This window comes from Ipomoea nil, unplaced genomic scaffold, assembly GCF_001879475.1.
Source record: "Ipomoea nil cultivar Tokyo-kokei standard unplaced genomic scaffold, Asagao_1.1 scaffold3384, whole genome shotgun sequence".
NCBI classification, from domain to species: Eukaryota; Viridiplantae; Streptophyta; class Magnoliopsida; order Solanales; family Convolvulaceae; genus Ipomoea; species Ipomoea nil.
In genome coordinates, this window is record NW_017619812.1 from 1,535,396 (window position 1) to 1,548,645 (window position 13,250).

General features: G+C 36.8%; 3 protein-coding genes across 3 annotated transcripts; 1 reads left to right on the top strand and 2 right to left on the bottom strand.

Annotated features, from left to right (window-relative positions):
- Positions 1-7,605: 7,605 nt before the first annotated feature.
- Positions 7,606-7,938, top strand: LOC109170981 (non-specific lipid-transfer protein 2-like). The gene has a single exon (XM_019320114.1). The coding sequence runs from the start codon at positions 7,606-7,608 to the stop codon at positions 7,936-7,938; it is 333 nt and encodes a 110-aa protein (XP_019175659.1).
- A 1,080-nt stretch (positions 7,939-9,018) lies between these two features.
- LOC109170982 (uncharacterized mitochondrial protein AtMg00810-like) lies at positions 9,019-9,501 on the bottom strand. The gene has a single exon (XM_019320115.1). The coding sequence runs from the start codon at positions 9,499-9,501 to the stop codon at positions 9,019-9,021; it is 483 nt and encodes a 160-aa protein (XP_019175660.1).
- A 2,712-nt stretch (positions 9,502-12,213) lies between these two features.
- On the bottom strand, positions 12,214-12,825 carry LOC109170983. Its single transcript, XM_019320116.1, has one exon. It carries the CDS (start codon positions 12,823-12,825, stop codon positions 12,214-12,216), a length of 612 nt encoding a protein of 203 aa, XP_019175661.1.
- Positions 12,826-13,250: the final 425 nt, after the last annotated feature.

A 13,250-nucleotide genomic window follows, 5' to 3' on the forward strand; every position in this document is an offset into this window, starting at 1 on the left:
CATCTGCTCAATACTAAGACATTGAATTGTTATCTTATTTCCCAATAGGATAGTAGAATGTCTTCCTCTTGGTGTCTGCCGGACGATATAGTCGCGGAGATTTTGAGCTGGTTGCCGGTGGTATCATTACTGAGATTCAAGTCCATCTGCAAGACATGGCGCCACATCATTGAACGGGACGATGAGTTCATTGAGAAGCATCACCACCGCGCCACCACCTGTTTCAGCTATCAACATAAGCATATACCTACAACCAACTTCTACACCTTCTGCTGTATCGATACACAGAACGGGTTAGTGCTGGAGCAAGATCGCGACTTAGACCTCGCAGAGAGGCTTCGCATAAGGAACCCGGCGACAAGGCAAGCGGTGTACCTCCGCGTCGTCGCCGCTTATTGGATGCTCGCCGGAATGTTTTTCGTCGGAAAAAAAAGTTGCTGTAAAGTGATAAGTTTCTCCCAGGAGGGGAAATCGATTTTGGAGGGACGATTCAGAGCGATAACAGTGGGCGCTGATGCAGCGTGGAGACCTCTCAATAATAATAATTCTGATGATCTGCCATACAAGATAAGCATCCTCTTCCCGAGGTCTAAGATATACGCTCTGAGCATCGGAAACGTTTTCCATGTGGTCATCATGGACAATGAACCCAAGAAAATTCTGTCAGTGAACGCAGAGGATGAGAGATGTGAAAGTGAAGAAATCCCAGAAACTCTCTTCTCAGATTGGAGAAATGTGAAGCCAAGAGAATGGGATTCAAAGCTGTCTCTTTACAGCCAAGATGGGGAGAATAATAATATCTACATTTGGGTGCTTCTGAATCACGAGTGGGCAAAAACCACCATTGTTGTGGATTATCCAGTTCCTTTTGTAGTAGAAAATGGGAAGTTTTATACAGAGATACCTCACTCCTATTCTTATTGGTTTAGTGGTGGGTTTCTAAATGAAAAGGAAGATGATGCAGTGATTGTGATTAAACCTACAATTTTGCAGCTAAAAGGAATGAAGGCAATAATGCCACAAGAAGCAATAGACGTCGAAAGACCCTACTGGAAGGAAGAAGAAGACGGGCTAATCACCTCCTCCCAAATTATTTCTCAACTTTCACTACTTCTAATGACAACTCTATGAATTGTATTCAATATTTGCAATTCAAATGGAAATAAAGTGAAATTTAAATAAATTCCAAGTTTTGGTTTGCTCAAATAGAATTATTGTGAATTTCAATATCTACAAATCTAATAAGAGCCAATGTTAGGCCTTTTAGCTGGAATAAAAAAATGTCTGTAGTAGTTGTTTCTTAAAATGAATGGTTGATATTATTTTAATTTTAGTATTTTTTTAATGATTTTTCCTATTTACCATCTATTATATTATTTTCTTATCTTAAATAACTCTAAATTTCGTTAGTATAAAACTATAAACTTTAGTAACCTAATATTCCGTTAACTATTTATTATTCTTAACATACACATTATAATTTATACAAGAAAGGTCTTAGGTTTGATATCTATTCCAATTAGAGTTGGCATAATTGTTAAACATACATTATGAATATGTTAAAATGTATTAAAAATATATATAATATAAAATTTAACATAAACTTTGGTCAAATAATTAGTCCAACTAAATACATAGCATTCAAAGTTGAGCATCAAAGATTATAAATCAGGAACTTCAAAAATCATTTGATTTTCATGAGTTTTTTTTTTTATTTAAACAAATTTAGTTTTTTTTTTTTTTTTACGTTTAATTAATCTTCTTTTGATTATTTAGGCTCTGTTTGGCAGAGCTTATTTAGGAGCTTATAGCTTATTTTAAGCTACTAATAAGCTATAAGCTGTTTTTGGTAATGTTCCCAAAATAAGCTCCTAGCTTAAAATAAGAGCTTATTTTGGAACGCTACCTTAGATAGCGTTTCAAAATAAGCTTCTAGCTTCCTAACTTTTTTTCTATTTTTATCCTTATTATTTTAAAGAAATAACATAATTAACCTTCCCAATTAAAACTATTTTCTCTTCTCCTTTATCCGCAACTTTTACCGCAAATATTATTATTATTATTATTATTATTATTATTATTATTATTAGATTTGCAACAAGATTGCTACTTCATTATGAGATGATAGATCATGATTATGCTAATAGTTTTATTTCAAAATATTAATTTTTTTTAAAGACAAAATGTTAAATTTTAATATGTAAACAAACTAATTTAAATTTTATGAAGATGTCCTTTTTAATCTTTTTACATTTATCAGCTTATTAAAAAGCTAATTTTACCAAACAGAAACCGATGAAGAGTAGGAGTTAGAATGGTAAGTAGGTTTAGAAAGAATGATGATCATTGGGAAATATATATATATATATATATATATATATATATATATATATATATATATATATATATATATATATTATTAGGGCGTAATAATATTTTTAGTTTTTAATTTAATATTTAATATAATAATAATAATAATAATAATAATAATAATAATAATAATAACAACAACAACGTAATAGAAGTAAAATTATATTAGGAAGTAATGATTTAATATAAAACTTTACCAATAAATGTGAACACAATAAATTATTAGACAAAGTTTAAGATTGTCAGAATTATGGAGAGGGTTTAATAAGAATAATTAGTATTATTAAGTTAAGTACTTAATAGAGCTAGTAGCATTCAAAAAAAAAAAAAAAGTTAAGTACTTATTTATTACTATTATTATTATTATTATTGATAAGTAATTATTATTATTAAATAATTATTAGACAAAGTTTAGGATTCTCAGAATTATGGAGTACTTATTTTGTGTATTATTATTATTATTGGTAAGTATTATATAGTAGTAAGGAAAATAAAGTAAATAAGATAATAGCATTATCATCATCATCATTATTATTATTATTATTATTAAATAATAATAAATAATTATTAGACAAAGTTTAGGATTGTCAGAATTATGAAGTACTTATTTTGTATATTATTATTATTTTGTTTATTAAATAATTATTAGACAGAGTTTAATTCATGTGAATACAATAATTTTTTTCACATTTTGGAGTGAAAATTTTTTTTGCCATCATTTTACTTTAATATATATAGAGATAGAGATTATTATTGGTAAGTAATTATTATTATTAAATAATTATTAGACAAAGTCTAATTTAGGATTCTTAGAATTATGGAGTACTTATTTTGTTTATAATAATAATTATTATTATCATTATTTTGTTTATTAAATAATTATTAAACAAAGTTTAATTCTTGTGGGTGGAAGTACATATGTTAGTCTCTACTCAAAGCTGACTCATCATATCACCTTATTCTTCTCCTAAAAGATTGAATCCCCAATCCCGAGGGCTCCCCACATCCCTACCCGACGGAGCATTTGGGAGGATGTAAATCACGGTGACTCAATGAATTGAATATGACACGATTAAACCACAAATTATTGTGTGAACCATGGTCCACATAGTTGTGTAGACCATAAATATAACATACATTTTTAATATATTAAAAGTACATTATTTGTGCACTGAATGTAAATTATTTTATATAGTGAAAAAGGTCAAATAGGCCCCTAAACATTTCGCTAAAGATCAATTAACCCCACAAACTTTTGAAAAGGTCAATTGAACACATGAAGACACAATTTTGAATCACTTGGCTCCATTAACCGATAACTCCACAATAATAGCAGGTAATTGACATGTGGCGCCACGTAAACTTTATTTTATGTTTTTTGGATTGCCACATCAGCATAAATTAACAAAATAAAATTAAACAAAAAAAATTAAGGGTCAAATAAACGCAGCTCATTAACTTGCATAACCAATCACCATGCCACCCCGACTCCCTTGAACTCCTGAAGCAGAAGTAAAGATAACAAAACGCTTCAGAAACCATAGTAAAATCCTAATCTAACAAGAATATAATGAACAAATTGCTCCGCAAACCCAGAACAGTATAAGTGTATAACCTCACAGGCAAGCAAAATAAGGAAAATTCCCAAACGCACAGGAGGAAATCGAACAAAAACAAGCAAAATCGAACAAGTCAGAAGGTGAAAAGCACATAAACTCACCGACCCAGATGAGAAAACTGAGGAATCCGAAGAACCCAAAAGGAGAAATCAACAATGATCGAGGGTCCACGTCACTTGGAAGCTCCAAATCCACAAAAAGAATGCATACGAGTAAGGAATGAAAGATGAAGAGAAGATTTCGTGAGAATTAGGGCTGTAGCCTAAGCACTGTCATATAAATCATCTTTTAATTTTTTTTTCTTATGTGGCAATCCAAAAAACATAAAATAAAGCTTACATGGCGCCATATAGTCAATTACCTGCTATTACCTGTGGAGTTACCGGTTAATGGGGCCAAGTGATTCAAAATTGTGTCTTCATATGTTCAATTGACCTTTTCAAAAGTTTGTGGGGTTAATTGACCTTTAGCGAAATGTTTATGGGTCTATTTGACCCTTTTCTCTTTTATATATTAACTACAAGTACATAATATGTTAATTGTAATATGTACATAATTTACTAAATGAAGATACATAACATAACTATATCGTGTATCAGGGTCCACAATGCACTGTGGACTCTGATCCAATACACAGAATTTGACTTCATAAGGTACAGAATTCATCTTCATTATATAGTGTTTATGTGTATGTGTATTATTAACACGAATTCTGTGTATTGAACCAGGGTTCGATATAATGATTGATATATTAACTGCAAGTAAATAATCTAAATTTTGTTTCGGATCAGAGTTCATAATACAAGGTAAACCTGGTACATGGTGTAACAATTATAGGGCACTATGAAATTTGGAGATGTGTTATCTCCGTATGGGAAGTACTCCGAAGTGGTGCAGTCAAACTCCGAAGAATATGGTTTCCTTATTATTTTGGAAATCACTTTCCTTATGTTTACAACTTCTAATTAATGATCTTAGGTTTACTTTTCATATTTAAATACGGTGAAAATTAACGTAGTTCTGTTCATCTGCTCAATACTACGACAATGAATTGTTACCTTATTTCCCAATAGTATAGTAGAATGTCTAATAAAGCAGTGGTTTTCATCTTCTCCGTCGTCCCTGCCGGACGATATAATCGCGGAGATTTTGAGCTGGTTGCCGGTGGAATCATTACTAAGATTGAAGTGCATCTGCAAGACATGGCGCCACATCATTGAACGGGACGATGAGTTCATGGAGAAGCATCACCGCCGCGCCGCCACCCGCTCCTGCTATCAACATAAGCATATGCGGCGGCTTGGAACCGCCTTCTCCAGTAAGTACAACAAGACGACGCAGAAGAGAGCGGTGCTCAGGTGTATCGATACACGGAAAGGGCTAGTCCTAGAGCATGATCGCGGCACAGAGCTGGGAGAAAGGCTTCGGATAAGGAACCCGGAGACGAGGCAAGCGGTGTACCTGCCCGTCGTCGCCGCTAATTGGATGCTCGCCGGGATGTTTTTCGTCGGAAAAAGTTGCTGTAAGGTGATAAGTTTCTCGCAGGCGGGGAAGTCGGTTATGGAGGGACGATTCAGAGCGATAACAGTCGGCGTTGACGCGGCGTGGAGACCTCTGAATAATGACAATTCTCCGAACTACTCGCTCGGCACCCCCTTCCGCCGGCCGATCGAAGATATACGCTCTGAGCATCGGAAACGTTTTCCATGTGGTCACCATGGACAATGAACCCAAGAAAATTCTGTCAGTCAACGCAGAGAATGAGAGGTGTGAAAGTGAATAAATCCCAGAAACTCTCTTCTCAAATTGGGGCAATGTGAAGCCAAGAGAATGGGATTCAAAGCTATCTCTTTACAGCCAAGATGGAGATGGGGAGAATAATATCAAGATTTGGGTGCTTCAGAATCACGAGTGGGCAAAAACCCACCATTGTCGTGGATTATCCAGTTCCCTTTGTAGCAGAAGATTGGAAGTTATATACAGAGATACCTCACTCCTATTCTTGGTGGTTTTGTGGTAGGTTTCTAAATGAAAAGGAAGATGATGAGGATGATGCAATGATTGTGATTAAACCTACAATTTTGCAGCTAAAAGGAATGGAGGCAATAATGCCACAAGAAGCAATAGATGACGACAGGCCCTACTGGAAGGAAGAGGAAGACGTGCTTGCTAATCACCTCCTCCCAAATTATTTCTCTACTTTCACTACTTCTAATTCCAACTCTATGAATTGTATTCCATATTTGTAATTCAAATGGAAATAAAGTGAAATTTAAATTCCAAGTTTTGGTTTGCCGAAATAGAATTATGTTCATTTTTTCTGTTAAGTTTTTTTGTACATTATGCTATAAAGGTTGTACATCAAAATATTTTGGACAAACATACCCCTACCGTTATAACTTCCGTTATCTTTTCCACTATTGTTACCATGCAAATGCACCCACCATATATTTTCTTATCTTCTTCATTAATAATAATATATAAACATTGTATATTTGAGTTATATGTTAATTATTACATAAAATATAAGTAAAAAATTATTTACATTATTATTATTATTATTATTATTATTATTATTATTATTATTATTATTATTATTATTATTAAGAATAATTTAAATATCTAAAATCTAAATAAATTTTAAAATATTAATATAATGTATTAATATTAAGCACCTATTTTTTGCGCATCGCGCATAAAAAAAATACAGTATTTGGTATAAATGAGAATGAAAGGGAATCAATAGTATAAATTCAATCGTTATACCATACACCACGGTGCGCATCCCAAAACGACGTCGTTTTGGGAGGCGCGGTAGGAAGTTGCTGTGATTATGAATATTTATTCACACAATTATGTATATTTGTTCATACAATTATGTATATTTGTTCATACAGTTATGTACATTTTTATACAATTATGTACATTCTTTTTATACAATTATGTACATCCGAATCAGAAAATTTGTGTGTATTATGTTAAGAGTTGATGTGTATTATGTTAAAAGTTTATGTTTATTATGTATTATGTTAGATTATGTGTATTATCTTTTAAAAAGAGTATGTATATTTTGTTATATAATTATGTACATTCATGTATACAATTTTGTGTATTCTAGTATAACATTATGTACATTTTTGAACATGGGGTTTTTTTTTAAAATAAAAATTAACTGCCATACACTGGGGTGAGAAATTTCAAAAAAAAAAAAAAAAAAAAAATTAAAACGACGTTGTTTTGCATCTGGGCGCACAGTGCAACGCGCGCCGTGGTGTAAGATATAAATTGCCGTATAAATTCCAAAATTATAGTAAGGAGAAAACACTTTCAATAAATGAACCAATTGCACATATTGTATTTTAATATTTCGGGACTTTAGAATCTGCAACTGTCCCTTTATAACAGTAGCGGATTAACTTTAATTTTTTGTACTCGTATTTTTGTATTTTTTTTTCCCTTTTTTCCCTCCTATTCCATTTCCTCTTTTCTAGTCACACTTGTAAAAATTCATCAAAAACTACAACTATATGCTCTTAGGATGGTGAAGCATTATAAATTGGTAGCTTAACTGAAGAAGAAGAATACCTACACTACACACACAACCCAATACACCGCCATGGCTGTATCTGCAAAACTGTACCTAACCGTGTTTGCCATCCTCTTCGTCGCCGGAGCAACCGCGCCGTACGGTGCGGAGGTGAAGGTCATGTGCCAAACTGTGAACTCCGACCTGAGCCCATGTGTTCTCTATTTGATCACTGACAACGTCGACAAAGGGCCGTCGTCCGTTTGCTGCAACGGCCTGAAATTGCTGCTCAGCGCGGCCTCGACCCAGCTAGATCGCCAGATCCTGTGCCGCCTCGACCCAGCTAGATCGCCAGATCCTGTGCGTCTGTTTGACGTCCCTTACCTCCTCCGTCAACGACGAGCAACTCGCCCGCGTCGCTAGCATTCCCGGCCGGTGTGGTGCCACCATTTCGTTCACCATCAGTCATGATGTGGTTTGTTCTACTGTCCCGTGATTATTTCACTGAATTGCACACCCTCAGGTAGTGACGATACAAATTTTTTATATTAATACTCAAAGACACATTTTCATCATGATGTTGTTGACTTGAAATAATTTGTCAAAATTCTAAGCAAAAAGAGTTTACTAAATCAAGCAAGAATTAGGATCTCTATTCCTAATTAAGCAAAAAGAGTTTACTAAATCAAGCAAGAATTAGGATCTCTATTCCTAATTTAATTAGGAATAGCGATTCTACTCATATCCAACTTATGACTCTTAGCCCTATAAATGAAGCAGCTCTACAACACAACAGACAAGCTTTCAAGATCTAACTTGTGAGGTACGAGAGTCATTGAGAAGAGATACCCAAATCCCCTAGAAAGTAGTACATTTGTTTAGGTTTCAATAGTTTCGTAGGAAAGATCATTCTATTGTGTAATCTCAGGTTTCAAACAGTGTAATTTAAATATTAAGCTTTTAGTGGATTTAGGCAAATTCTCAAATTGAGAAGTGCCTCGCAAATTAGGGTTGTTTGTCCGAACTGCGTACAGATCGTTTGTATTACAATGTCAGTTTCAACATCATTGTGTGCTGCGTTTTTATATATTTCAAATGTAACAATAAAAGTAGAACAAAAATAAGATATGTCTTGATAACATGTCACTTCACTAGGTTTCGAGGTACAAGGCATTTAAATATCCTCAATCTTATGGAGTTACATAGTATTTTATCCAATCTCTCAAGGGTTCTTTACACTTGAGTTTTCTTTGCTGTTATACCTTCGATCTGGTTAAATTAATTGATAAAAAATAATCATAAGAATTTTTATTTTGTATTGACCATATGGGTTAACATATCACTTTTTTTGTTTATATCTAGTTAGTATGAGGATTAATCTAATAGATTATGAACTTAACTGTAGTTATTGATGTAAAACAATCAGCTTTAAATAGCATACAAGAGAGAGAAGATAGTGGGTAGTTAGCAGGTTGTTGTAACAACCAGTCTAACAATACTACATCAGATTCTTAACCCACAAAACTTCTGCACAGCATTCGCCAAGGCTCGATATTCGGCTTCTGTAGACGAGCGCGAAACTGATTTTTGACGAGTGGATTTCCAAGAGACGAGATTGGTCCCAAGATACAATAAATAAGCGGTAGTGGACCGCCCACTGGCAATGCAGCCACCCCAATCAGCATCCATATACACACTTAGTGAGAGAGGCTGCCCGGCACGGAGGTACAACCCATGGTACACCATACCCTTCAAGTAGCGTAACAACCGTTTCGCAGCTTGCCAGTGCACCTTCGTAAGCATATGCATGAACTGTGAGAGCCGGTTAACTGCATAGGACACATCAGGTTTAGTGATGACCAGGTACTGCAACAAGCCAAGAAGATGCCGATACTGAGTTACATCTACCGTAGCAATACCGGATTGCGCAGGGAGTAACTTGTCTGATGTTGCAAGTGGTGTTGAAACAGCTTCTGCACCATCCATCTCAACCGGACCAGTATGTCTGTGATATATTGACTCTAAGACAGGAACATGCCAGTGAGTGTTGAAACAACCTCAACACCTAGAAAGTGATGCAAGGGACCAAGGTCCTTAAGGGCAATGCGAGCTGCCAGAGTTTCAACAAATTGATCAAGCCATGCAACATTGTTTCCTGTTAGTATAATATCATCGACATACACCAGGAAATAAACAATAATATCATTAGCAGAATAAACAAACAAAGACGCATCTGCCTGTGACTTCAAAAACCCACAACGCAACAAGAACTGGGAAAGTTCCAAGTATCAAGTCCTGGGAGCCTGTTTAAGACCATATAAGGCTTTGGTCAGTTTGCATACATGAGCTGGAAAGGACGGATCAACAAACCCGGGAAGCTGCTCCATAAAAACCTCCTCATGCAATGTTCCATTAAGGAACACATTATTGATATCTAGCTGGCGCAGACCCCAGCTATTACTCAAAGCAATGGTCAGAATGATACGGACTGTGACTGGTTTCATAACCGGGCTATATGTCTCAAAATAATCCCGGCCAGCGGTCTGCAAGAATCCCTTAGTGACAAGTCGCGCTTTAAAACGATCAACCGACCCATCCGATTTGCGCTTAACACGGAAGACCCATTTGCAGCCAATCGGAACAGCCGCTCCGCGAGGAACCAGTTGCCACGTTGCAGCGCTTCAAACTCCTCATCCATTGCTTTCCTCCACCGAGCATCTTTAAGAGTCTGGGCGACGGTAGAAGGTTCTAAAGCAAGAAGCAAGGGATGGGAAGTAGTGTGGTTAATGACATAATCGGAATACCTAGGATTAGGACGACGCTCCCGAGTGGAATGGCGAACATTATTCAACGGTTGAGACGATTCGGATGTGGAGGCAGGTTGTGAGTCAGACACGGATTGGGATGCATGTTGGTCATTTTCTGAGACAGTGGGAGACGATGAATTGGACGCAGCCGACGACAATGGTTTTGGAACTGGTGTTGGAACTGGAGTTGGAACCGGAGTTGGAATTGGACTTGGAATGGGAGTTGGAACTGGAGTTGGAACTGGACTTTGAACTGGAGTTGGAGCTGGTGTTGGAACTAGTGTTAGAACACCCACAGGTTGAGCCTGTAGATGACTTCTGCAAATCGTTATAAGGAAACACATAGGGCACAAATCTAACATTCCTAGCTACATAAATATGATTCGAACCAAAATCTAGACATTTATAACCGGATTGGGTGTTCGAGTAGCCAAGGAAAATACATGGACGTGAATTTGGTTGTAGTTTCTTGGTGTTATAGGGACGCAACCAGGGAAAACACAGGCAACCAAAGGGTTGTAACTTGGCATAATTAGGCAATTGTTGGAACAAGACATAAAATGGGGATTGATTACCTCAAATTGGAGTAGGGAGCTGGTTAATAAGATATACGGCTATCTGAAAGGCGTAGGTCCAGTATGAGGATGGCAAAGATGCGGAGTGAAGAAGAGACATGCCAGTTTCCACGACATGCCTGTGGCGTCGCTCTGTGACACCATTGTGCTCAGGAGTGTGTGGCGGGGTGGTGAAATGAGAGATACCGTGAGTATTAAAAAACGGCCCAAGTCTCATGAACTCGCCCCCATTATTTGAGTAAACAGAAATAATTGACAGGCTAAAATATTTTTCCACTAGCTGTTTGAACTGAATGAATATTGTAAACACATCCGATTTACGTTTCATGGGGTACAGCCAAATGTATTTTGAGAAGTGGTCTACAAAAATGACATAATAGCGAAATTCATCAATAGAGTTCTCAGTAAGTCCCCACACATCAGTATAAACAAGTTGCAAAGGTTTAGTGCTAACAAGTGTATTTTTAGAAAAAGGCAGTTTATGACTTTTATGAACATTGCAGGAGGAACAGTAAAATTTTCGCAGAGATGACATGGAGACTGGAACATTACATTGTTGCAACACAAGTTGCAACACCTTATTCGACGGGTGGCCAAGTTGTTGGTGCCATTGAGACAAACAAGCCAACTGCGTAGCATGAACTGTTGGGTGAGATGCAACTGGTCCAAAATAGACACCATTAATGTTCACTCCCCGTAGCAGCGGAATCCCCGTTTGGTTCCTTGACCATAAAATGAGAATCAAAGAATTCAACAGACACACGATTAGTCTTGCATAACTGGGAAATAGAAACTAAATTAGTGTGTAACTGTGGGACACGCAAGACATTATCTAGAGTGAGAATATTAGATGGAGTGGGAATGACAGATTGGCCAATATGGGATATTTGTAAGGAATTACCGTCACCCAGGCGTATTTCATCCGATCCACTATACTCGGCGAAAGTCTGCAGAGGAGCGAGACTTGGTGTCACATGGTGCGACGCCCCACTATCAAACATCCAGGGAGGAGAAGCCCTAGTCATTGAATTGGCTGTAGGAGATACATAGGATTGCACAGGAGGAACATCATGCTCCTTTAAAAATCGGGCTAGCTTGCGACACACCCTTGTTTCATGACCCGTAAGATAACAAAACTTACAGACGATACCTGAGCGATTGTGTTCCCCTTGTTGTCGATTGGAGCCATAATGATTGTTATTGTTGCGGGCCCTCCGGTTGGTGTTGGACTGGTGGTTGCGCCGCGGAGGTGACGAGGTGCGTTGAGTAACACTAGTAGTAAAAAAGGACTGACGCAAAGCATCTGCGTCTGTCAATTAGCGTTCATGGTCAGTCAGCACATCTGCCAACTCGCCAAAAGAAAGAGGCTTCTCACGAACGCGGATGGCCGATGTGATGGAACTGTAATCCTCGCCTAGCTGAGTCAATACATAGACTATTAGATCTTCGTCAGGTACGGGACACTGAGCCAACGCTAAATCATCAGCTATGGCTCGCATGTCATTGAGATAAGTGGTGATGGACCGAGACCCTCGCGGATTCCTCGTGAGTTTGGCCTTGAGGGATATGATACGTCCTCGTGAGGCACTGGCGTAACTAGCAACAAGACGTTGCCACGCATCATGGGCTGTCATAGCCGAGGAGATAAGGGGTTGTATGGTGTCAGTACAGCTCCCAAGTAGAGCACTGAAAATAACTTGGTATTGACGATACCAAGCTAAATGAGCCGGGTTGATAGAAGTTTGAGCAGGATCAGTGAATTTGGCTGGTTCCTTGGTTGTACCATCAACATAGCCAAAGAGATTAAACCCAACAAGTGCGGCATGAATTTGACGCCGACACAATGGGAAATTCACGGTTGTGAGTTTAATTGGGAAGTGTGTTGGGGCATTTAATTGGATTATTGTGGTTGTAGAAGCGGAAGCCATTTGGAAGGGGAAGGAGAAAAAAAAACTTCGTAGGAGAAATTTGGCTCTTGATACCATAATAGATTATGAACTTAACTATAATTATTGATGTAAAACAATCAGCTTTAAATAGCATACAAGGGAGAGAAGATAGTAGGTAGTTAGCAGGTTGTTACAACAAATATAATGTGGAACTAACGACTATGCAAATATAATGTGGAAATAAAGTGGAATTTAAATTCTGGTCTTTGGTTTGCAAGAATAGAATTAGTGTGAATTTCAATATTTGGTATACATGGAATTGAAAGGGAATCAATAGTATAAGAGTTCAATTCCATTTTTTGTCCTAGATTTATAGATGAGAGTTCACTTTTAGTGCTTTTTAATAAAAACATCCACATTTGGTCATAGTATTATTGTGACATAACCATTTTTTGTCCTCTATC